Source organism: Copidosoma floridanum, unplaced genomic scaffold (assembly GCF_036245765.1).
Source record: "Copidosoma floridanum isolate Cflo_tuat_1 unplaced genomic scaffold, Cflo_Japanese_pri ptg000019l, whole genome shotgun sequence".
Classification (NCBI taxonomy): domain Eukaryota; kingdom Metazoa; phylum Arthropoda; class Insecta; order Hymenoptera; family Encyrtidae; genus Copidosoma; species Copidosoma floridanum.
In genome coordinates this window covers 14,356,349-14,381,484 of record NW_028321896.1, presented here as the reverse complement: position 1 = coordinate 14,381,484, position 25,136 = coordinate 14,356,349, and the positions used below count along the sequence as shown (strand labels likewise).

The 25,136-nt window shown below is 36.7% G+C and overlaps 3 protein-coding genes across 10 annotated transcripts; 2 read left to right on the top strand and 1 right to left on the bottom strand.

Moving 5' to 3' along the window:
• The first annotated feature begins 207 nt into the window (after nucleotides 1-207).
• Nucleotides 208-3,614, top strand: CycY (cyclin Y). 3 transcript variants are annotated; one of them, XM_089592772.1, is made up of 5 exons: nucleotides 208-799; nucleotides 1,553-1,841; nucleotides 1,948-2,168; nucleotides 2,247-2,533; nucleotides 2,607-3,614. In XM_089592772.1, the coding sequence occupies exons 2-5, from the start codon at nucleotides 1,610-1,612 to the stop codon at nucleotides 2,893-2,895; spliced, it is 1,029 nt and encodes a 342-aa protein (XP_089448898.1). In that variant the 5' UTR covers nucleotides 208-799; nucleotides 1,553-1,609; the 3' UTR covers nucleotides 2,896-3,614. The 3 variants fall into 3 exon arrangements, with proteins under 3 accessions (XP_089448898.1, XP_014213717.1, XP_014213724.1); XM_014358231.2 differs by having other exon boundaries at nucleotides 1,545-1,841; XM_014358238.2 differs by having other exon boundaries at nucleotides 208-840; nucleotides 1,545-1,841.
• A 4,284-nt stretch (nucleotides 3,615-7,898) lies between these two features.
• On the top strand, nucleotides 7,899-22,398 carry LOC106642399 (uncharacterized). Of its 6 annotated transcripts, none has more exons than XM_089593313.1 (20): nucleotides 7,899-8,244; nucleotides 11,431-11,632; nucleotides 11,717-11,775; nucleotides 11,890-12,073; nucleotides 12,171-12,346; nucleotides 12,415-12,534; nucleotides 13,053-13,671; nucleotides 13,761-15,119; nucleotides 15,207-15,630; nucleotides 15,729-15,900; nucleotides 15,976-16,244; nucleotides 16,332-16,716; nucleotides 16,836-17,099; nucleotides 17,202-17,815; nucleotides 18,167-18,565; nucleotides 18,640-19,238; nucleotides 19,398-19,491; nucleotides 19,647-19,739; nucleotides 19,815-19,940; nucleotides 20,091-22,398. In XM_089593313.1, the coding sequence occupies exons 2-20, from the start codon at nucleotides 11,468-11,470 to the stop codon at nucleotides 20,684-20,686; spliced, it is 6,717 nt and encodes a 2,238-aa protein (XP_089449439.1). In that variant the 5' UTR covers nucleotides 7,899-8,244; nucleotides 11,431-11,467; the 3' UTR covers nucleotides 20,687-22,398. The 6 variants fall into 6 exon arrangements, with proteins under 6 accessions (XP_089449439.1, XP_089449440.1, XP_089449434.1 ...); XM_089593314.1 differs by having other exon boundaries at nucleotides 16,329-16,716; nucleotides 18,170-18,565; XM_089593308.1 differs by having other exon boundaries at nucleotides 16,329-16,716.
• A 115-nt stretch (nucleotides 22,399-22,513) lies between these two features.
• LOC106644774 (uncharacterized) lies at nucleotides 22,514-24,614 on the bottom strand. The gene is made up of 4 exons (XM_014360444.2): nucleotides 24,289-24,614; nucleotides 24,046-24,195; nucleotides 23,519-23,695; nucleotides 22,514-23,407 (listed from the first exon to the last, which is right to left on the bottom strand). Exons 1-4 carry the CDS (start codon nucleotides 24,424-24,426, stop codon nucleotides 22,703-22,705), a joined length of 1,170 nt encoding a protein of 389 aa, XP_014215930.2. The 5' UTR covers nucleotides 24,427-24,614; the 3' UTR covers nucleotides 22,514-22,702.
• Between the last annotated feature and the right edge of the window lie 522 nt (nucleotides 24,615-25,136).

Here is a 25,136-nt window from a genome sequence, read left to right as displayed (position 1 = left end):
GATGTGTGATATCCAGAGCTATAAATAAACAAGTAAGTAAGTAGGTATAGTTGTGAAGATGAGATTTAGATCCTTCAATCTCAAACGGCTAGCAGATGCTGGCTGGAGTGGAGAGAGAGAGAGCTGCTCCGGAAGCAACGAGCATCAGCAGCGCTCCAGGCGGCAGCGGCACGCGGCGGTGCGTGTGTGTGCGCGAGGCCCCGCAAGGCAGACAAAGCAAGAGCAAAAAGGGCAAAAAAACAAGGAAGCCAGTCAGTCGGCCGGCGAAAGAGCAAGTCCGGGGATTTAAAGGCGCGCCTCGTCGTCGTCTCCGAGGACAGGGGGGAAAACAAAAAAGGAAGGCGTGCGTGTGCGGGAGAAGCCGAGGTGTATACATTGTCGTGGCTCGTATGGAGATCTCGTCGCTTTGTACAAGTAGTCGAGAGGAGTTGCACGCACTTCCCTGTTCTCCGGGAGGTGCTCCTCCCGGGAATTTGTCGCGGAGTGTCTTGTTTGCAGTACATCTGCAGCAGCCCGTATTTTTGCGTGTGGGCCGACTTTTAGGCTATGGGTTGTCATACTTGCACGGATAATTCGAGCTCATAGGAATTAAGAGAGAGAGAGAGAGAGAGGCAGCAAGGAGCATTGAAAACAGCAAGAGGTTCGTCAACGGTTCATCATGAGCGACGGCGAGGAGGTTTTCAGGCCTCTTCTCGCATCCACCACCATCCAACTCCTGCTCTTCGTGTCCAGCTGCGTCAGCTGATCCAGGGGGGCATCGATAAATTCCATCACTGGCCCCTGCAGTCTAACCGATCCAGTGAGTCGTCCTGGCTCTCCACTCTGGGGCCTTTCAATAATGTATTACTTACAAGTACCTATACTTATTCTCTGTCCAACACACACTCAATGCTTTTCTTTCCTCTTCGATTACTCTTTCCTTTTTGGAGTCAAATACTCGACAGTATATGTAAATATTTGGTAGTAGTACGAGCAAAAGCGTGCTCCGAATTCACAAGTACCTCCACACCTTACTCTTATATACCTATGTGCTTCGTGTACGTTTTTTTTATTATACCGGAATTCGCGAGCTTCGCCACAAGTTATTGTTGAAAGACGTTTGCAGAGGCGGAATCGGTGGAAAACTGAGTATATGTATAGAGCGGGCGGTTTAGATTTTATTGGAGTGACTCATAAGTAATAATGGTCTTACCGATAATGCATTTTATTGAATGCGTTGTGCCCCTTAGCTCTCTGTGTCAGTTCTATAATCATTTGAATATACTCGCACGTCTTATTGGAATATGACACTTTCTCTTGACTGTATAGTACCTACTTGGCCTGTAACTTTTGTGCCAAAAATTTATTACTAAGAGAGTTATTCTATCACAGAATGATATTTTTCTTTTAATGGTGTTACAAAAATCAGTAAATTGATTATAATGGTGACTAATAAACTACTTAATCTTATCAATATTTTTGTATCATAAGTTTCTAGTTTGCTAACATTTTTTTAAAACCTATAAAAATTCTTTGAACATTACTTTCTCTAACTGATGATAAAGTTTTTTAGAAGCCTGCAAGCTTGCAGATCTGCCAAAGTTAGTTGCTGTACGGAAATCAAAGAAAAATGGGTAACAAAAGCAGTTGCTGCTCCTACTCTAGTCCACAAATGGGACGTAAGGAGCATGCAAATGACATTGGCGTGAGAGGTCTTGAAGATCATCTTCCAGAGGGTGAGATCAGTATCAACAATCTTCAGCATATAAGCGAAAGAGAGCCTGAAGATTGGGATTCCGATCCGTCCTTACATCCCTGTGCTGGTACTATTTTCATGGAGCGTTCCAAAAAAGCTATTGAAAGTAAGTCTAACAATCAAACAATAAATTTTGGGAAATAAAAAAATTAATTTTTAATATTAACGTGCTATAAATAATACTGTAAATGTTGTTGTTTTGTTTATTACAGATGGATTAGTTAGGAAAAAAAGTCAATACCAAATAGCAGAGACAAGGCCTCTTAAAAAGAGTAGTAGCTGTAGTACAATATACCTAGATGACAGTACAGTTTCTCAGCCTAATTTAAAAAATACCGTCAAGTGTGTAGCTCTAGCCGTGTATTATAATATTAAAAATAGATCGTCCAACAGGCAACTCGAAATATTTGATGAAAAATTACATCCGTTGACAGTAAGTACAACAAAAATTATTTAATGTCACGATAAGGGCACAAGCATTTTTTATTTAATTGCGTTAATTATTTTTTAGCGTGATGGAGTGTCTGAGGATTACGATAAGCACAACCCAGAGCATAAACAGATTTATAAATTTGTAAGAACTCTTTTCAACGCTGCACAACTTACGGCTGAATGTGCCATTATAACGCTAGTTTATCTTGAGCGCTTGCTCACATATGCAGAACTAGATATAACCCCAGCCAATTGGAAGAGAATTGTTCTGGGAGCAATCCTCTTGGCTTCAAAAGTATGGGATGATCAGGCTGTATGGAATGTTGACTATTGTCAGATATTAAAAGACATCACAGTGGAAGATATGTAAGTGTATTGAACACTTTTTTTATTATCGTTGTATGCAAATGGAAATTGTGATTATATTTTTTTTTTTTAGGAATGAGTTGGAAAGACAATTTTTGGAAATGCTTCAGTTTAATATAAATGTTCCTTCGAGTGTATATGCCAAATATTATTTTGACTTACGCACGCTTGCCGAAGCAAACGAGTTGACATTCCCCAGTGAGCCGTTAAGTAAAGATAAGGCGCAAAAGCTCGAGGCAATGTCTAGAATTTACGAGGACAAAGTAATGGCTGACGTTTTACGGAATGGTATTAAGAAGTGGTCTAGTTTAGACAACGTGTGCATAGGAGGGCACAGGCGTAGTATAGCTATTTTATCTTAAAGTAAAGAGAAACTGTTATACAAATCAAAAGCAAACGTTGTTTTTGCCTCTCACAAAAAGGTATGTCCGCAATACTAATCAAGTAATGTATATAGCCGTTAGAAATGACGGTACGGATATTTGTTATGACTGAAAAATGGCGTAATCAAATTTATTATAGTGTGAAATTTTGCATAAGCAAGATTATTAATTATTGTGTGATTTATGTTTTTTTTTTTTTTTATGTGCTATTTATTATTTTTATTTTATTAGAAAATATTTATTTAAGATTTCGAAACTATATACACTGAAAATTCGATACAGTTTTATGTTTAACAAAGATTTCAAATCATGTTACATTGAAAATTTTTACAAAAATATTTTAAAACTCTGATATCGTATTTTTTTTCGAGTCAAGTTTTTAGTTGTTAAATTTTACAAATACGATTGAAGAATAAGGATTCGTATGAATGTTCAGGCTGAATTGAAACATTTTTTAATGTGAGAACTGAGTAGCATTCTTGTGTATGTCGAAAAGTATTGGTTCTTGCATAGTTTGTTTGTGCTAGGACGGTTTGGGAACAAGCTAGTTTCAAGGTGTAAATCAAATTTTATTCCTAACTTTTCCTTTATGTAACCTTAATGACTGAATCAAACAAACTTGAGTGTGATAATTGTAGATTATACTCAGTCACAGGTTTTCAACAGAAATCAAAAAACGTCAAAATTTCTTACTTTCTATAAACTGTTTTTTTTTTTAATTTTTTTTTTTTTTTTTTTTACAAAGCATTAAATAACCCGAGTGAAACTTATACAAAAGTGCCAATACTAATCGAGAAATTGTAAAACAATTCATCGATTAAGTTTGCAGTGTCACAAAGAATAAAATCGACAAAGCAGTCAACAAAATTATCATAGCGCATCAATTAAACCGATTTATTTTTATATTCCCATATGACGTATAATATATACAATATTTCCAGAGCTGCAACACATGCTTGATTCCACACACATAGTTCCTTGTCTTTCTTCATTTTTTACTACTCTCAAACAAAAAATAAATATGTAAACGAAATGAAAAACATCCTCAAAATGAAAGTGCAAAAAGAGAAATTTAAAGGACACCAAGCTAAATGATAAGTGAGATGCATGAATGACGTTATGTTGATCAAAGTGTAAGTCAAAGCGACATTTGAGGTGGACGTAGAATTTTCACGCATAAATCTATTTTTTTATCTACAGTTATAATAAAAGTATAAGAAAATTAATAAAGAAGTTTAAGGAGATCATTTTTAAGACAATCTAGAGTCCCGATTGCGTCCTGTATAAAATACGCCGTTGTCGTTGTTCCAAAACAACGAATAATTTCTCTCTTAGGCCGTATATTTCATAGCGTATGCTTATTCCGTTTCTGTTCCGATTTATTTTTTATTCATGTAAAATTAATTTGATGCATATACTTTCAATTTTTTTTTTATCCTGTAAAAATATATTCAGCTTTATAAATTTTGAGCTAATTTATTTTTTATAACAGGTAATCTGAAATATTTGACATGATAACATTTTAGCAAGGCTTATCCTATGTAAACTGATAACTAAATGTAACATACCATAGTATTTTGAGTTTATTTTTTAGTATTAAAATTACCATCCAATTGGGAGTGATTATCCAGAATTTTTGATACATGTAACAAATACATATCTTTTTAAGTTGATTTAGAGAAAAATTATTTGAAACATCAGATTTTTTGAAGCATTTCGTTTGTTACGAAATTTTTTTACAAATAGTCTTTAGTTGAATAAAGAAAGACATAAGTTCCTTGTGCCGTATGTATGTTAAACTTTCCATGAATTTTTTTATCACTCATTTTTCTCATGAATGAAATCATAGTTTTATTTAAGTTTCCTATTGGACTCCTAGTATCAAATAAAGTGTTTAATCACTCAGTGATTGATTAATTAAATACATATGAGTACTGATTAAATGCACCATCATTAAAAATAAAGGCTTATCTTACAACTTTTTTAACAAAACCATAGCTAGGTAGTCTTATACATAAAATGAAAAAAATTGTATGATTCTAAAAAACTTATGATCTTGTGGGCGATGTGCTTCGCGATTTTTTAATAGGTACCGCACGTGTATTTTTTTTTAAAGTGAACACGAGTAACCACGGTTTTTTAAATTTATGTAACCATTATAATTATAATGTCGTTCGTTTAAATTTTTTGATTGTTTAAAGGCTGCAGTAACTCCATGTCGTGACCATAAAATTTTCATTTTGCAACATTTCAAATTCCAAAACAATATAGAAAAGTCTGACAGTAAAAATTTCGACTCGTAGCTATCCGAGTTAGATAAAAAATTAACAAACCACGTATCCAATAATTTTAAACATTGAAATCCAAATTCTACAATTTTTATCAAATTTTTTAAATAATTACATAGGATTTGTGTTAGTTGGGTTTATTGTTTACAAATTTGTAACAATTATTTTTAATGCAAAAAAATTAATTTTGTCAAAATGATTTTTTTTCGTCTGTACATAAGGTATTTATTTATCTACCTTATTGATGTAACGTCGTTTTCGCACGAGTTGCTATACATATTTTTTTTTTCTTTAACGAAACTTCAAAGCAAGTTTCTAATCAATTATATACCCATAAATAGTTCAGGGACACGTTTACCATGGTATTGATTTATACAGATTTGTACAAAGATTTATCGACACAGCGTTTTTGTAAAATAATCACGTTTTTCTTTGTAATATTAAAATCTAATTCACATAAAGCAATTGTACATAGAAATATTTTGGGGCCAAGAAGTTTTTGTACAAATAGGGCCATTATGAATATTGTTATAATAAAAAAAATCAATTTTGAAAATTGCACGGTGATTCTGTTTTAATTTTAAGCCGCTTCATACGTCCATGTGTAATATATGTATACGTTTTTTATAGCGAGTCAATACGTTTTTTGGTGCAAATTTATCTTCACCGCTTTTATAGGGTGCGAGGTAGGAATAAAGTAACGATTAAACGAAACAACGTAAGGGTAGAAATGTATATATTAATGACACTGCAAAGGTCGTTTGTCTTTCATCATATCTTACTTTTTTGTCAACTTTGTAAGTACTGCTAAGATATTTTAATTACTTCTACAGTAAATTTACAACCGACGGAACGTTAAGGAATTTTGATGGATTATACAAAAGACAATTTGAATAAAAAATATAACATGCGTATTAGTCCGGATGTTGATTTTATTGTAAAAGTGTTGAAATATTTTGTAGTTCATTATTAGCGATTTATAACGTAATAGTCTTATTGTCATTAAAAAAAAAAAAAAAAAATAGAAAAAAAAATATTAACCAAATCACGTAAAAAGTTAAATGAACGAGGTTTAAAAATTCTTTGTCATAGAATTAAGTTTCTAATTTACGAAAAAGAAGTAACTTGTAATCCTATAAACTTCAAAGCGCGTAATAATAATAATAATAATAATAAAGTAACTTCTTCGACATACTCGTAACATACTTTCGATCTCATCGTCATTAGTTCTAGCAATAATCGAGTAATCACCTTTTTCTTTGTGTTTGTAATATTTAAAGGAAAAAAAAAATCTAGTGCCTGGAGGAATGAAAGAAAGTTTTTTCATAGACAGAATGCCGGCTGTAATTTTTCCATTTAATTACACTTTACGTATACTCTCGATTGTGTGTATTATAGTGAAGAAATTTTGTTGTTTGATCAAAAATTTATATCGTTATATGCGAAGAGTGATGAGGAGAATTCGGAAAATGTTAATAACTATTGTGCTCAATAAATCGCATGTTCATATAAGATGTGTACTTGAAAATTTTTTCCCTTACACAATATAGGTACATTCCAATCAACAAAATGTACCTGCAACATTTGTATAAAATAAAAAATAATTGTCTACTAGACGCCAAAAGAGTTTTTTTTAATTATTATTATTATAAAAAGCGATTATTTACAGTATATTTATACTATATGTTATTATATTATGCGCAAAAAATCTATTTCTACCGCATTAACGGGAGCTTACAATATTTTGAAAATCTTGCAAGGAACATTTTATGGGCGCGTTCGAAAATTACCGTTCGTTACTCGGATTGTTCGTTCCAAAAATGCACAGAAAATTTAACTGGTTGTGGAAAGAAAAGTATACTCGTTCCATAATCAGTATAAGTTTCTTTGTAATTTTGGAACGAACGGTAATTATCATCAAATGCGCCCATAATTACTCCACAGTAAAATTATTGAGGAAAGAAGCATTGTTGTACTTACAAATTCATATGGTGAGATTTGGTTTCTTAGGTTGTCAGCGAAACGTAACTAGAGACTCGTGACATTTGTGACGTCCCATTCGCAGCAGGCTCGGAGAATTGGATCATTGGATGCGTAAAGTATGGATAAACAGTGACTTCCTTTTGTTAACTTTTTTCAAATAATATCCTTAACTATTAACGTTCAATGTAAAGTTAAAAAAATATTTATGGTTTATTAAAAAAGTATTAGTGTTTATTCCGGATTTCCGAAATATTTCTTACCTATCCATATTAGTATCCACAGTATACTGAGTACGTTATAATAATAATGTAAGATGAAATGTCCACACTTGGTGTAAAAAAAAAAAAAAAGAAAAAATAGTGAAAATTTAAGTTCGCTCGGGTATCATTTAATCGAAATAATCCCATGAAGTATTTGCGCATGTTTAAAATTATAAATACAAGTGTTTGCAAGCACGTGCTTCTACAAGCGTATGAGATTATGAGAGCTCGTATGTAATATAGTGCAGTTTATTGTTGTTTGTTTCCCTCTATTTGTTTGAAATTTTGTGCTTAGCTTTTTACATAGTTCTTTGCAGCACTGATTAGTGAGATTTTTGCTTGTCACAGTGGCAACACTTGATATGGTTGTATATGGCACATGTAACATACTTAATTATTATCCCTGTGTGACTGAGAATGAGACTGTGAACAGTGTGAATGTGTGAACTTGTGAAGGTCCAAATAAGTTAGTCCGAAATCCGAAATAGAAGAGAGAAAAGAGTAGACACACAACGCGGACACATGACATTAGTTTCCATACCTGGGGATCGAGGACAAGAGCTGGAGGAACGGAGGCGACAAATAGAGACGTGGTGTCATCATCGTCGGCTATATATTTAAGTATTAGGTATCATTGGGACGAGCTGCCGCAGCCCAGCTTTCTCGATCGAGGGATCTGCATCGTTCTCTCGTCGTCAACTTGTACATACTTATGCCTAATACTTGTTCTCCTCAATCGACTGACCAGTGATCACGAGGATTGGAGCACGCTGTAGAAGAACATCCAAAAAAAACAGGTAAGAAGGAAAAATCACTGTATCTTCGATCTTCGGTACATATACGGTTATACAACGGCGACCGTTAGAATCGGAGCGACCAGCTTTTCCAAAAGGGGGGCTGCATCAAGAGCATCAGTTAACAATAAAACGCGTGTGTGAGGCGGCACACCAGGTGTGCGCGTGTGCTCGTGTAGTAGTGCTTGAATAGCAACCTCGAAACAGTCGAATCCCTCGATCCTCCATCACACAAGTGTCAGTGCTACACAGAATAGCTCAGCTTGTTTCTGAGGGGGAAGAGTTAAGTAAAGTGTGTAATAATGCATACTATATGAATTGGAAAACGTTTTAACATCGACATTGAATAGGTCCAATAATTGTACTTTTGAAACGTAACAGTTGAAGTGAGTTATACACATTAGTATCAGCTTACTTTATCCTCATCTGCAGGACCCAAGATGTGTTTATTATACTTATACCATCGTTTACTCGTCATATAGATCAGTTTTCAGATCAGCTGATAAGTTTCGGAGCGCACATATATATATATATATATATATATATATATATATATATATATATATACAACACCCATCCTATATTCCATGTCCCGGGCGAGCTGTTGGTGCTAAATTTGGGTATGAACTTTTTTTTTTTTTTTTAATGCTTGTATCATTAATTTGTTAACTCTCAAAGTGTTTTTTCAAAGTGTACGATGCGTTAGATATGACGAAAAATTCATACATGTGTGTGTGATAGCTAACGCGACACCTAACACCTATGACGCAACTCAAATATAAGTGTTTTGGAAGCCACGCCGTGTAGCAGTGGCAACCTTTCATGACAGCGTTGATTAACATTTTATATTGTCCGGTCAATACAATGCTGTAAAAGCATGTTTCGTATCATGATAATACAAGGTTATAGCAGGAAATGTAATACTACTGAGGATAGGTAGAAGATATTACCTATATTGGTCACATGGACGAGCGACGTGCACATGATGAGATAGCGTCGATAGCGATAGATACCTATTAGGCGTCACATGCACGTATAATGTCACCAACATAATCACATCACGCTCTGGTGAAACAGAAAGCTGCAGAGTGTATAGCAGATAGCATAGCATACAGACGACCAGGGCAGGAACAGTGTGGTGATCGGGGAAATAAGTTTTGGTATGTAAGTACGTCTGTAATTAAACACTGCTGCTGCTGCTACTGGCTGCAGGTTGACCTTTTTGGTTTTTTGCGCTATATATAGGGCGAGCAAATCGGAGCATTCGGAGCTCGTGAGAGAGAGAAAGAGAGGGGCATCAGTGAATCTAGAAAGTATAAGTGGCACAAAGTTGTAGGTGCAGTTGGACGTTGGATTGCAGCGGCGTCATATAAACTTTTTCTTTTCTATATCTCGTCTTCTGTTACCTGCTGATACCTAAGTACTTTTTTTTTTTTTTTTTTTTTTTTTTTACAAGAGCTTGCATAATTTTAACGTTAGTATATTGTTGTCTGTAAAGGTGATGGGTGTCCAGTGTACTTAAAGTTAATGTATCTTTCATTGAGCGAGTGTACGTGAAAGTGTATGTGTACATGTAAAGTATATACAATATTACACTCATGACACGACGACGCTGCACGACGGGAATTTCGGAGCAAACAAAATAAGTATGAGTACTTGTGCATGGAAAAGAAACAGCAGCACGGAAGCAGTGTTATACACTGTTTATATACATGACGCGTCATTTATGCTGTGTGCTAACTGTACGAGCGCGTCGTCACCAACTCTTTCACCAGTCACTGCATATACTTACTTACTCTTTAGACATTTGCAGTCTTCTAAGTACCTCATTTTTCGTTTCTTCTTATATATTATCTCTACTTGGGGACTTGGCGAAAGTAAGGTAATATCAGTTTATTGCCATTTCTAAGTTTTTTTTCGAGGAAATCTAGAGTTTGTTCATATTGTTGTCGCTCGAAGTTATGATGTTTTGTACAAAACATGCGTGTGTGGTTGTATATTTATATTGATGAGTGAGGGATGAGTTGTAAAAAAGTATAAAAGCTCCTTACTTTCTTGCTTGAGTACTTAGTCTGCTGATAAACGTATTGAATGAGTAATTGTGAGAGTGCAGAGTTTACGTTTGATCGGGTATTTGATACAGTTATTAAACAATGACTACGGAAAAAGGTGCACCTAATAGTTTTTAACAAGCAGTCCGTATACTATTTTTTTTTCTCAGTTTATACATAGTTTTCACTACATCGTTTTATTTTCCACAATTCTCCGTAGTCCAAAGTGCTGATACCCAAACTTTAGATTGTCGATTGTTTTTGAAAGTACTTATTTACTTGCCACAGAATTCAGATATACGTATAGTTGATTGTTACACGTTCTATTGTGTAGAATGGACTGAGACCTCTACTTACGCAGTCGTTTTTGTTATTGTCGATGACTATACGTCATAACGTGTGGCATTTCATGATACGTATCAAACGAGTGCTGGGTATGTGTGTGGGATTTTCTTTTGCTCTCTGTAAAGATTATAGGCATGTGCGGGGAAGAAGGATAAAGGATTGTGCAGTGCTTTTCTTGCATACCTATGTATATTTTTTGTAAGACACTCGGCTGTTTTCGCATTTTTCGAAGTGTGCAAGGTATAAGTATGGCCAGTGATGAATGCGCTCCCCCTTTTTTTTTTTCTTTTATGTCATTTGTTCTTTTTGCCGGATCCCCGTTCATTTGTAAAAGCCGATTTTCGTTTTGCCACGCGATGACAGACTCGCGAAATTTTTAGTCGTTTTTGTTTTCGTTAAATAAAATTTTTCTTCCTTCAAACGCTCAGTTTGCATCTTTTTCAGCCAATTCATTGATTCAGCTCTGCTTAACCTATACCTATATAATATAAATACACTTAGTTGTGTTCTACACACGCTGCACACTGGATTTCCCAAGAGGCCTAATAACGGTGCGAGTTTTACTGTCGTTTTGCAAGTGTTGGTGGAGATAAGAAAGTATCCATGTGCAACGGAGAGTGGCTTGAGTGTGGATTGGCGTTAAAAAATATACATATATATATATATAACACATTTTTCGCGATAGTTGAACTGGAAAACATTTAATTATTGACATGATTTAATATTTTTGATCTTTATATAATCAGTGAAGCGGAAATCGACATAAAATTGTATTTACTTGTTTACTTTTCAGATTCACACTGAAGGACCGGTGAAACATAAATACCTAAATGGGTAAATTAAAAAATGACAAGTCCCAAAGTGGTCGACCACAAAATGTTTTACGGAGCTTGATGATGCGCGAGTGCAGTGCTCGAGGATCGCAGAAATCAAACAATAAACAATTTGAGTGCCTCGCCGAGACGAATTTTATTTTAAAAACGCTGAATGAATTGGTAAGAAAAACATTTTTTTTTTTTTTCATTTTCAAACGTATGCACATTCCTTACTTTCTTCATTTCTTTTTTTTTTCTCTGTAGAAATGTGACTTACCGGGTGTTCCGATATCGACATATCTGATGGTCTTTAGTCCGGATGGGTGAGTCAAAGTGCCGATAAAAGTTTTGCATTATTAATCTACGCTGTACTTAATGCTAGTATGAAAATTAGTGTATTGCTGTTATTTTATTATTATTATTTTTTTTTTCATTAGTACAAAAGTTGCGTCGACTCACGGAAATCACAAGATTTATATCACAGACATCACAACCGGAAAGAACGTAAAAATCCTTTCTGGTCACCCTCGTACGCCATGGTGTATAGCATTTCACCCGACTTCAAACGATATTGTGGCATCTGGTTGTTTGGGTGGACAAGTTCGTATTTGGGACCTCAGCGTAAGCTCTTGTTTACTTTAAATTTTCGATTGATTTAAGAATGCATTTGCGATTACATCGTGAGTACGATGAAAGATTTTCTTTTTCATGCCATTAGGGAAGTAGCGAAGTTTGGAATTGCAAACCAAAGAGCCAAATAGCATCGTTAGCTTTTCATCCAGTGGACAGATTGCTTGCCATAGCTACGGATAATGAGATTCATTTTTGGGATTGGGGTAGTAGTTCACAACCGTTCACCTTCATCTCCACGAAAAGTATCAGGGAAAAAGTTAGGTTGGTATGATTAATAATATATTGTTTCAAAATATTTCATCAAATGCTTGAAAATAAATAATTTTCAGATACGTAGCATTTGATAATTTGGGAAGGAAGCTTATAACAGGCATTGAAAATCCGAGCCCTACTTCTCAATGGGATCGACCTCCGATTGATAATTTAATCAGAACCATCCCTGCGACAAGGTAAATTGATCTGCTTTTCACACTCTTATCTTTTGTACATCTATAATTCAACTTTTTATTAAATCTACGTATTACAGAGCAGTGAGGGATAGGTTTTTACGAGTCGACCCCACTGCTCCATCTGAATCAAACGATAGAGCATTTATCCCACTTCGAAATTTTAGTGATTTTTTATTAAGACCTTGGTGGTACGTTGACACAAAATATAAGAACATCCTTCATCATAAACGTGGTTCACCTTTGTTTAAATGTTGTAAATTGACCCTGAGCTTTATACTGTGACAAAAAACATCATTTTTTAACTGAACATTTCACATTTTTGACATCAACTTTCAATAACTGTTCTACTATGTCGATTCATGTTTTATTGACTTATTCTTTTGTAGAATAGTGATGCACCGTTCGTGTTAACTCTATAAACTTCTCTCACAACTCACGATTTGTTCCAAAAAATCAACAATATTAAATAAAAAGAAAAACATTGAGTTTTTTAATGGTATTTTGATATTTCAACATAGGGAAGCCGGACGGGGAAATGTCGTCATCCCGGGAAGGCTACCAGTACCCCCGTTTTTTCGCGGCCCGCATCGAAGCCCGAGGAGCGAAGCAACGGTCGAGAGAATAGATCGCGCGGGTAGTTATTTAGTAGTAAGACCCGAGTTCAGGACATCAGAATCGGCCATTGTCACCAATAGCAGCAGCAGTAGCAGCAGTACCAGCAGCGCTAGCAGCAGCGCTAGCAGCAACTCGCGACCCGAGGATTCTTCGGTCAGCAACACCCGTAGCCTTGCTTGGTCGATCTTTCATCAAGATGAGCCGTCCGTTTCAGCCGCGGGGGCCTCGACAAGCGGCACTACTAGTAATAACCCGATTCGCGTGTCTAACATCGTTATCGAGCGGTTACCCGACGAAGAGCGACGCAGCAATACTCCGCCACTAACACCTCGGCCGCAGCTGCCGAGAGTCGAGTCGGACGAGGATAGCAGTGAAGACGAGTTAGTGAACATTGACAGCTCGGTCTTTGACAGAACGGTAACGTCTCCTCTAGACCGGCTTATGTTCTATCGTCGGTTGCGACGTGATGGCATCTATCGCAGGATGTCGGTGGCTAATCGTTTGCAGAGATACAACGAGGTGGTAAGTTGATAACGATAATGGTAAAATTCTCGTTGAACGTACATTGTGCTGTAAACTATTACTTATTATCATCAATTTATTTTCTACAGTTTGATCAAATATTAAACACCAGCGTGCGGAGGAGGGCTGCAGCCAGCCTGCAAGCGAACTCACGGTTGTCGAACAGACTGTCCACGGATTTTAACAATTACTACATTCTCGCCGAGGCTTTTGCGCAGTTACTTCGTAATATTTTGCGAACCAGCGTATATGAATTGGACAATTTCGTTGATGAATTGCGACGCTCGCTGCGCTGGACGGTGTTATATGGGACGAGTCGTACAAATTGGTCTTACCTGCAAGAAGAGGTATGTGGCATTGAGCAGAACATCACCGAGTGGTTGCAAAATTTAAGGAAACTACGCGAAGGCTTGCGCACGCGAATATCTGCGATAATGTCTGACTCAACTACCCGGCAAAACTCGGTACAGCAAAGTTTTATCAACGCGGTCGGTAGAGAATTGGAACTTTTGAATAACATCGAGCAGACTTTGTCAAATATTAACAATGATATTGAGAGCATACGCCAGGAGGTAAATTCACACTTGGATGAGCCCAATCAGGGTAGAGAGATACGGGTTTCCCCGTCATTGTCCTTACGCCGACGTATGCAAGAATTAAGACGAGTAAGGGACACTTTTCTAGAGAATATGAGAAGCCATCAATCTCCGCAAGTTCGTGTGAGACGTCCATTGGAAACCGATCCCATTGAGGATGACCAGCCACGGCCGACTCGACGCAGGCTAGAAAGCGATTACAGCCCGGCCGAATCCTCGCTAGGTAGTTCGTCAACGACGACTACCAACAACATTAGTACACAGCCACAACAACAACAACAACAGCAGACGCAAAACACGAGCACCTGGCAGTTGCCTACTCAGCGATTGCCATTCAATTTCTCTGTCTCGTCTCGATCGGCATTCCAACCGACCCGTTCAACGAGCAATCAGCGAAGTAGTACTTCCGAACCAAGCCGTGACCAGCCGTCCACCTTCTCTTCGACTCGCAATGGCGAAACATCTTCAGCCCCGTCTACTTCGACTTCCGATAGAAACGAGCCGCCGAATAATCCGAGCCCGTCAGGCACAACAAGTAGCATATTGCTGCGTATCCTGCGCCATGTACAGCAAGTCAACCAGAACAACTTTGACATCATCTGGTGCGCGTTCCAGCTCTGTTTCGATGATGAACCAGCTAGGTCGAATAACGATAACGCCGAGAGCGCCAGCGAGCCTATGGAAAATGGTTACTGGTTATTGGAAGAGAACAGCAGCTCGGATTCGAATAATGAAGAGTCTAACAATGGTGCCAGCGTTCCGACTACTCTCTTGGGAATAAGGCGCAACAATAGCCGCTGGATCCAACTGGTAGCGTCAAATAGAAATTCCGAAAGTAACCGTTCGTCTAGTGTAAGTTCAATCGCGCTTACTTAAATATGAATTGTGATGATCCAACACTCTTTCTGTTAAGTTAAGGTTAATTTTTTTTTTTTATAGGCAAATGGACTCTTGAATAACTTACGCCAATCAATGCCCAGTTCTGCTAACCCACCATCCAGTTCCGATGCTACCACTAGTACCAATTCGAGTCGTAATAATAGCGAGCAGAATACGCTATCCCCAGAATCGATATTCTCGACGAGATACGAACAACCGCCACTTTTTCCTTTCAGAAGTTTGCGGGAAACTGTAAACTTGCATTTGGAACAAAACAAAGCGAGAGAATTAGCTGAAGCTAGTCAAATAACACCTGAAAACAATATAGAGTCTACTCCTTCAACTTCCTCGATAGAGGAAGATAGTGTTAATGGATCCACAAATACCGAGACATCCAATAATCTTGAACCTTTGGAATCTGCAAATACTGAAACAACTAACAACGAGCAAGCGAACGAAGGATTTACAGAGCTTCAGTTGTTGGGTAGTTATTTCAAACAAATTTTCATTGCTCAAGTTAGTGATATTAAAAATCATTGCCAAAAAAGTGTGGCTTATATTTTTTTTAACACTTTTTCAAAGGTCGACAAATTGTTCATATGCAGCGCTTACGTCGTACTCGTTTGGAAATAGATCAATTACTGCATGTACGTAAAATGCTGGAAAAATTACAAAGACACATGGAGCAACTCATTTTAAGCTTAGACGGTGATGGAACGTCCACGAACGATAATTCGCAGCCAAGTACAAGCAGGCAAGAATTGCACTGTTCATCCATCTAAGAATAAAAACTATTGTTACTCATTGATAAATATTTTTTTCCAACCAGGGGAGACGTGAATCAGGCTTCTACATCGGGTCTACAATCGTCAGCATCTAGCTCGCAAGCATCTACTTCCAACAGTCGATCTACAACTGAGACTCGTAGCTTTAAGAAAGCTCTGTTGGAATATTACCAAAAGCAGACTGAAAGAAATGCTGCTAATCAATCGTCTGCATCTACTTCCACCTCATCAGCTGTTAGCACTGAGGATCAACCCAGTACTTCACATTCTTCTCAACCTCAACCAAGCACAAGCACGAGCAACGATAGTGCTGGTTAGCTATTAAAAGTTTCATTTCACTCATATTAAGTCTGACCTTATTAAGTTGATTTTTTTTTTTTTTTTTTTTTTTTCCTAGTAGCAAACTCAGATTTACCAAGTAGTGAGGAACTCAAACAAATGCGATTCGGAACAGCTTGTGAATTTATAGTTCGTTCTTTTCTGAACTCATCACTTTCATTGATGTCGAACAACGCGCAAAATTTATCGCCAAGGAGACCTGCTTCTTCCTCAACTAGTTCACCATCGAATGATCAAGCCGCTGCTGGTTCAAGCACTAACAGCACGACAAGTACTGCTGGTGCAACTGCTGATGGTAGTGCCACTAATCCATCCAACAGGAATTATAAGTCAATGGTCCTTAACTGCATAGAAAATGAACTTTTCGTTAATTTAACCAATCATTTAGCGGCTCGCTCGCGCTTTTTGGGTTCACAAAACAATGTACTTTCACCAAGAGATCCTAGGTAAGTTCACCCATCATTTATTTACCTCTTTAATTATATCTTGGCTAATATTTATTTTTAGCTCGAGTTTATTGGGAGACATCCTAAAATAATGTAAAAATCAATGTTATTCCAAACAGATCAAGAAATATGTTTTTCCTTCAACCAAGATTCAACCGCCAACTGCAGATCATGAGAGCGCGTAACAATAGACGATCATCGATTCGATTTCAGCGTCGAATAACCAATATGATAGCTAGAACTTGGTCCAACATCAGCGACGTTAACTTGAACGTCAACTCTAACGATAATGCCGATGCAAATGCTAGTACCAGCGGCAATACAAACTCCACTGAGGCGAATGACAATGATTTTGCTTCCTCAATTCATCCGTTAGTCGTAAGGTGAGCACTAAATATTCTCGTGTAATGATCACTGTCGTTATTGATATATTCTTGATCGAGTAATAATTATTTTGATTACATCCTTTAACGTACGTGTTGTAGACTGATGTCCCTGATTCGACAGCAGATAAATTCAAATCGTTCAACAAACAGTAGTAATGTCGACAGCAGCTCTAGTAGCAGCAGCAACAACAATGGCGCTAGCGGCTCAAGTGCAAACCGAGTTCTTGACTCTATAATAGAGAATCGTCACGAAGTACAGCGTTTACAGGCCAGACAAGTGCTTAGTCTCATTGTAGAGCGGCTGACACGCTTCTTCGAGGAGAATCGTTTGGGCGACGCCAACCAAAATCGCAGGCTTTACGATCAGATCAGCAAAATATTTTTATTACCCCTTCTTGGCTTAGGATTGGCAGATCTACTCCTCGTTCGATTAATCGCAACATCCAATGGCGATGACCAAGATACGAATTCGGCTCAAGCTGGTCCAGCAAATTCTGCTACAAATAGTACCGAAACTCGAGCGACACAAGAAACACAAGCTGCGCAAGTCATCGACCTTAGAACGAGGGTAGCTGCAACATCAGGAAATGGCACAATGAGTTCGCATGCGAGAACAGCAACTGAAGAACCTTCTGCTGTTGGTTCACATGGTGCAAGAAATACCAGCATTTCGGGATATCCTGATGCAAATGCTCAACAAAGAGTTACCAACGGTTAGTATACACATTTATAAATTGTTTTGCAACTATGCGATCATGTAGTGTACAAAAATTTTCACCACCATGCATTGAATATCTATTACTACAAAAAATGAAAGTGAAAAACAGTATTCTGTTAAATACCGTAATATTACTATTGAAATGATAATAAGAAAGAAATTAAAAGTGTCATAAGTTAATTCTCATAAATGGAATTTCTGACATTGATAGTTGTAATGTTAATTCAACGGTAACATTACTCTCTTGATTACCGTGAAGGTAACTGTAAATTCACTATAATCATTGTGGTGAAAATACCAGTTTAGTCAATAAAGAGTATTATTACAGAGTACTCTTATTTTGTAGCAGGACCACTGAGAGTGACAGCAACAAGGCGAAACATGCGAGGACGCACAATCTTTGATCGCTTCCGTACATTCTACCATTGCATAAACGTATTGTTTCCTGATCGAAATACATCAAGAAATAGCAATATCACGGTTACAGCGAGTCGTTCTGAGCCCTCTAGTTCTAATGTAAACAGATCAACGGGCAGTAACAGTGAACCTGACAATGAAAGTTCTATGGCAAACGACTTTCGTAACGAGATGGCCTTGTCGGCGGAGATTCAGAGCATTATCGAAAGGATTCAGAGTAATAGTACTGTGGCATCTGAATTAAACCAACGCTATCAAAGTCGCAGTGGCTCTAATGTTCGTCTGGACAATGACAGTGACGATCGTGACGATGACGATGATTCTCCTCGTAAGTTTAATTTTTTGTTCACACGTGTAAGAAAAAATATTACGTACAGGTTAAAAAAAATTTCTTTCCATAAGCAGGGCGTTCTCCAGCTAATCCACCAAACTTTAGGGATGCCAATCAAAACGGACTGTCGTCGTATCGTTCGCTCGTTCAGCGCTTCCCCTTCCTCATGATGCCTCCTTCCTCTCGCAATAATTTTGAGGAAATGACCACTCCCCGGATGCGTTCTCTTGCAAATATTCTTCTTAATTCGCGCGCTTCGACTGGCCGAAATGAGCCAGAACCTGACCTAACAAGGAATCCATTCAGCGGTTTATCTCGCAGCGACGCTAGTCCTTCATCCACGACTGCTGCTGCGGGCTCGTTCACGTCGTCATCATCATCCCCAAGACAGGATCTTAACGTGCCGCTAATACGCGTCAATAACGTTCCTTTGAACGACACCAACAACGTCAATGGCAGCAGTGCAAGTGGACAAAATAATGATACTTCAATGCAGGATCGACTACGACGGTTGAGCGCGGCAATTCTTCGTCTCAACTCTCCTCGCACAATAAGATTGCGAAATAGATATTACAGAACTGACGCGGCTGGTACTAGTGATCGTAGTCCTGTTCGGGATAACGATAATGCTGACCGGCGGCACTCATCTGGAATCATCTTTAGAAATCAGGTTCGTGTTAACGTTTTTAATTTGGTTATCACGTGTCTCTTTCATTTGGTTATTTAACAAATTAATAAGTAAAGATAAACTCGCGTGTTATATATATATATATATATATATATATATATATATAATTTGTATCTACATAATTTTTGATTTTCAATGTAGGCACTCAGAGATCAAGTTGTACATTTGTATCAAGCTCGATTGGGTAATTTAAATCAGGAACCTGAAAACGATAGCGATGACGTAGAAAATAGAGGTAAGTTTTTTTTACATTACATTCCGTATTAATTTTATTTACCTACGTATAACTTAAAGTAACGAATACAACAGTTTTATGAGGTATATAGATTTTAATACTGCACAGAATAAAATATGGTCAAGCCAAATAATTTAGTATACAATTTTGTGTAGATCGACAAATAACTGTGACTTTCAATGGATGGGAAAATCAAAGATATCGCATTCAAGCATGGGACTTTTCTTCAATCCCAGAAATACATGACCGTGAGTTGTACAATTGTTTCAACGCGCCTTTTTCATTAAAATAGAGGATAAAAATATTTTCGTATTTGTTTCCAGCAAGAAAAAATGTGATAGTGCGTGACTGTAAGATATTTAATGACGCCAGTATTGCTATTTCTTCTGATGGTACATTATTATCAACTGTACTACCGTCAAGTCGTTCGAATCAACTGACAACAATAGGTGAGCTACCCAATAACACGCTGCGTGTTACAAAAAAACCGAAACATGGAAACATTCTGATCTTGAAAATGGTGTTATTGTTACACCGTATATTAAAAATTGTTGAATCTTTATAAACAAAGTGGTTAATTGTCGTAATTTTTTTTGCAGGTGTATATAGTTTAGAATGGGAAACGTTAGGCGAAAAGGTATACTCGACCCAAACTGATCAGTCGGTTATTTCGGTATCAATGTCCCCCACGAAGCAGTATCTCCTAGTCGGACTAGCTGCTGGACGTATTCACGTGCCCACGAGACCTACTCCAATAGCCTTGATTTATAAACTAGTCGAACCTGAGGAGGCGTTACTCGGCACGGCGGCGGAACAAACGGAGGGCACGCAAAGCGACGATCCTAGGCGTGATTTTGAATACCTTTGCTACCTAAACAACTACTTTAATGATTTGCGCCGTATTTCATACAGAACTAATAGAAACCGAACTCAACCGGCCAATAATGAGGTCGTCAACGACGCTGTCCCGGAATGGAGGAGTCGTATCAGCAGCGCGGCGACGAGAAGCAATGATAGCAGTGCCGAGTCCGTCAAGCAAAATCGCAAAAGTATGGTGCTGCTGCGCGAGCTGTTCGCCAGTCAGAACCGTGAGGTACCAAATTATTTCAGTCTCAATTGTATCAGGTGGATGCCTCAAGCTGGCCAAGGTATGGTCTATGCTACCAAGACGGGCTTGTTGACGATATTGTATTAATGCACAGGGATAGTTTTCGGTGTATGGCTTTAATTGCTTGTTTCGGGTCAAATGTGCCCTGCAACTTGTCCATAAAAAGCGTAATGCTTTTTGTTACGTGTGATCTAAAAAAACTACGAGTTTGTTGTAGTTTTTTAAGCATATTTGAAAAGAGGAATTTGAGATTTTACGAAAGCTGAGCTGTTAACAGTGGTGATGATTATTCAAGTAAAATGTGTAAAAAAAAAATAAATCAAAGCATCAATTAGGGAGGGCCCCTGTTAGTTGTTTGAACAGACATAGAGAGTCAGTCATTTTTCTTCATCCGAGCGTTTATCACATCAAAAGAAGTCTATTGATTCACGTTCATTCAAATCGTGTAACAAAAGATAAATGTTTCAAATGGTCGAATTTTGATGGAAATAACTATTTCACTCTTTATAGAATAGACGATTTAGCGATTAATATTCGATGGAAATTTTAATATTTTGTCACACTTTATTCAGTCCCACTCAATTATTGCACGAATTACCAGTTCAAAGATCGACGCAATATAGCGCGAAATTCACTTTGGGACTGTGCCTTATTAAAGGTTTCTTTATTTTTTGTTCTTTTGTTATGCTGATACGAAAAAATCTTTATTTCAAACGACAAATAAATCATTGAAAAAAAACACGATTGTATAAAATGTCAATCGATTTTATCATTAAAATGATCGATGGGTAGTGCGCATTTAAGAAAAGGTATTTTAAATGCGTTGTATTAGTTGTTAAGATTTTATAACTTTATTAATTAAGTCGTATCATTTTGATAACGTTGCGCTATTTTTATAATCAGACTGAATTCAAATTGCGATCTGAGTATTTTTTGATTATACATATGCAATATACTTTTGTGATAGTAATTAGGAACTTAGATAAAATGCATGGATCTGCAATGCGTTATTATTCCAAAGTTGGTTTTTTTTTTCTTATTATTTTTTGTAATATGCACATCATTGTTGAGGACTGCAGTCTATTGCTACGAATTTATTTTATTTCGTGCCATTTTATTCTATTTTTATGCTTGCTCAACAAGGTTTATTTTATTTTTCTTGAAATTAATAAAAATTTCCACATAAAATACAAAAAATATTTAAAAATAATACCTATTAGCCTGCAAAATCATAAAAAGAAAAATATTTAAAAAACCGTCGTACTGTGTACTGTTAAATGTCTTACATATTGAGGTATCTCAAAAAGTGTTGAATAATGTAAGTGTATTTTTTGTAGAAAAAGGAACGGTCACGTGTTTTTATCTTAAGAATAAGACCAAAGTTTCTGAAATATTCCTCTGTAAATATATATTATAATGGAGTTCCTAATTCATCAACAAATTTCTAATTATTCGCAGAGTATAAAGTCAAATATGTGAAATAAACAAAGTAATAATAACGAGATACTTATTCATATACGTTAAAACACTGACCGTTCCGTGACTGTAAGACCAAATCAATTTTACTTGCTTTTTTTTTTTACAAATATTTTAAAATGCCAATAGGTTGGTAATACAAAATGTATTGTTATCATTGCTATTATTTATACAAAATAAAACTATCCAGTCGACATACATTGTCAAAAAGTTTTTCAAGTTTCTTACTGTTTTTCTTAACAGGTTGAAACTTTTTTTGTGTTAATGAAATATTTTTACTGCTCTTGATTTTTTGCTTTTTATATAAATATTAAAATAAATTAGTAACAAAAAATAAAATGTTTTTTTTTAATTCCATTATGCTATTATATATCATGCAAAGCTAATCACAGGTATCGTAAATACATGATGAATCACTCACGTATGTCATATTTAAAAATGGTTATTTCTCTTCACTTTTATTAAACACTCGCTAAATAAATAGACAACAATTGTGGTTAGTTATAGTGGATCTAGATATAATACGTTTTTTAAATTCAAGTACGAAAGTTACAAGTATGCATATGCATTCAATATACGAGTTCATTTAATGAACATTCAACACCAAAAAAACTAATGTTAAATTTTTTAATCACCATAGAGCAAGCTATGTAGCAGTTCCGGAGTTTCTGGCTGTTTTAAACAAAACGAGATTTTTTCCTGGGTCGAAGTGGTATATTTCTGCTGCTCTAGCATCCTCTCGATCTCGTCGTCGATGTAAAGTTGATTGTCGTAAGATTTGTTGAGATACGAAGAACTCGAAGTGGCCGTTGAATTAATGGTCTCGTTGATGGTGTCCTGAATCTCGGTCTCGGTAAGGAAGATTGGCTGGAAGGTGCTCATCGCATTGGCTACACTGCAATCTGTCGTCTGATCGATCGTATGTTGCTGCTGCAGTGGTTCTTGAGTATCGGGAATAATGGGACATGGAATTTGGTGGTATTTGATCTGGTGCAGTTTTAGATTGCCGGTCTGCGAAAATGAGCGATCGCAATAGTTGCATCTGAACGGCTTTTCGCCGGTATGGCATCTCATGTGCCTTTGTAACTTGTATCTCGTGGCAAACTGTTTTCCACACTCCATGCACTGTAGTGAATGATCCTGTATGCTTATCAAATCGTTGCCAATGACGGCTTGATTGTTACCAGAATGATAATTCATTACGTGGGACTTCAGAGAAACTTTGTAGCGAAACGATTGATGGCAGTTGGCACATTGAAACGATTTTTTCCCCTCGTGAATTTGTTTGTGCTTTGTCATAACTTCGTGCTGATTGAAGGACATGTTGCAAACCTATGGAACGAATTTTGTCTTAGTGTTATTCGTGGGCACTGATATGACAGCCTTTAAACGGAATTTGACAATAGAATAATCAAGTTGATGAAGAAAGGATACTGCACTTACATCACAAATGTAAGGCCTTTGTCCTGTGTGAATAAGTTTGTGCCTATTCAAGTGGGCCAGACACCTGAAACTTTTTCCGCAAATGTGACACATTTGCTTTCTTTTTTTCAACATATCTATTTGTTGTTGATCAGGTTTTTCGGTTAAGCTTGTGTCTTTCAAGTGACACAGCATGTCCTGTAAAAGTTTGTAATCATTTTTAATGGATTATTTCAAAATCTGATATAAAGTGCACGATTTTTTCATCATATGGATTCATACGATGAGATTGCGAGTTTTCACGCAACAGATTTGAATAAACATTTTTGTAAAAAAGCAACGACAAAAAATATTTCCTGGATTCAGAGATACAGCTTATACAGTTGAATATATTCATTACATCGACTTTAGTCACAGTGAAACTGACACGTAAATTAAAATTTAAATCTATAAATAAGTTATTACCGTTAAAGATTTTATAGTAAACATAATTTTTTTCTTGGTGAAATTAAGAAGTAAACTTTAAAATTTAAATAAATAAGCTTTACCTCAGCAAAGTTAATATCTAGGGTTGGTGCAGCAAGTTGCTTTTGTACATTAGCCACCATCAAACAAAATTCATCAAAAACACAGATTTTTTGCTCACAATCGTTGCAAACATACTTGGAAAAAGCATCTGCAATGGAAATATTTATTATCTGAAACAAGGTAAAAATATAATTTTGACAACTGATGAAATATTGATTTGTTGTTAAAATATTTTTTGTTGTGTTTTTATTAAGTAAACTCACATCTTTTGCAAAATATTTGTTGATTATTGATATAATCACTGAACCCTTTATTTTGTCCTCAAAGAGATCAGTACCCAATTGTTTTTCTTTTCCACATAATCGACACACTCTGAGAGCGTTGACTTTGTGAAGCATCATTGTGATGAAAGTGAAATAAATATTTATTAGCACTAAAATATATAGTACTTATATAGCGTTAGTTTGCAAAAGGGTCTTATATTTCTCTGGCACGGCACTCGATAGTCAGTTTCGACCTGCAGGTTTCGATGGCTGCAGATTTGCAGGCTGTTGCAGGTATGTATGCACATACACCGATGCATAGTAGATGACAGCACGGCGTTAGTGTTAGTGGTGACTGGAACCGTAGAACAAAAAAAATTGAGAAAACACTACTAGCGCTCCTTCAGGCTGTGGTCACATCTATAGGGTGTCTTCCGCAATCGTTACCAGCAATAAGTAATTTTGGATTGTGCTCTACGTTATCGTTAGGTCGGTAAGTCAACTACCTTGAATTTACTGGCGCTCTCTGTTCCGTAATCTGCGGTAATCTGGCCAGTCAAAACAGCAGACGACAATAAACAGCAACAAATATAATGATATAATATTATTATATCATTAAGTATATTTGTTGCGTGATCGGGCTTCGTCGGTAGCCTATTCGCTCTTGTATGTATTTCAATCAACGCCATCTAGCGTGCGATTTTTCTTATCGCTTATCGCAGTTATCGCTCCGAGACCCTACTGACGTTTTTTTGTTTCAGGTGACGAAGAAAAGCACAACTCAAACTCTTCACTGAGGCTGTTCGTTCGGCTTTTAATTTTAACATCAAGTCAAGTCACATGCAACA

Excerpts from the sequence above, each read along its gene's own strand:
- LOC106642399 (XM_089593308.1), top strand. The coding sequence starts at position 11,468 with ATGGGTAAATTAAAAAATGACAAGTCCCAAAGTGGTCGACCACAAAAT. Across the intron at positions 16,245-16,328 it reads CACGAGCAACGATAGTGCTG|TAGCAAACTCAGATTTACCA; the intron begins GTTAGCTATTAA and ends TTTTTTTCCTAG. Across the intron at positions 16,717-16,835 it reads CTTTCACCAAGAGATCCTAG|ATCAAGAAATATGTTTTTCC; the intron begins GTAAGTTCACCC and ends TATTCCAAACAG.
- LOC106644774 (XM_014360444.2), bottom strand. The coding sequence starts at position 24,426 with ATGATGCTTCACAAAGTCAACGCTCTCAGAGTGTGTCGATTATGTGGA. Across the intron at positions 23,696-24,045 it reads TAGATATTAACTTTGCTGAG|GACATGCTGTGTCACTTGAA; the intron begins GTAAAGCTTATT and ends AAACTTTTACAG. Across the intron at positions 23,408-23,518 it reads AAAGGCCTTACATTTGTGAT|GTTTGCAACATGTCCTTCAA; the intron begins GTAAGTGCAGTA and ends TTCGTTCCATAG.
- CycY (XM_089592772.1), top strand. The coding sequence starts at position 1,610 with ATGGGTAACAAAAGCAGTTGCTGCTCCTACTCTAGTCCACAAATGGGA. Across the intron at positions 1,842-1,947 it reads TTCCAAAAAAGCTATTGAAA|ATGGATTAGTTAGGAAAAAA; the intron begins GTAAGTCTAACA and ends TGTTTATTACAG. Across the intron at positions 2,534-2,606 it reads GACATCACAGTGGAAGATAT|GAATGAGTTGGAAAGACAAT; the intron begins GTAAGTGTATTG and ends TTTTTTTTTTAG.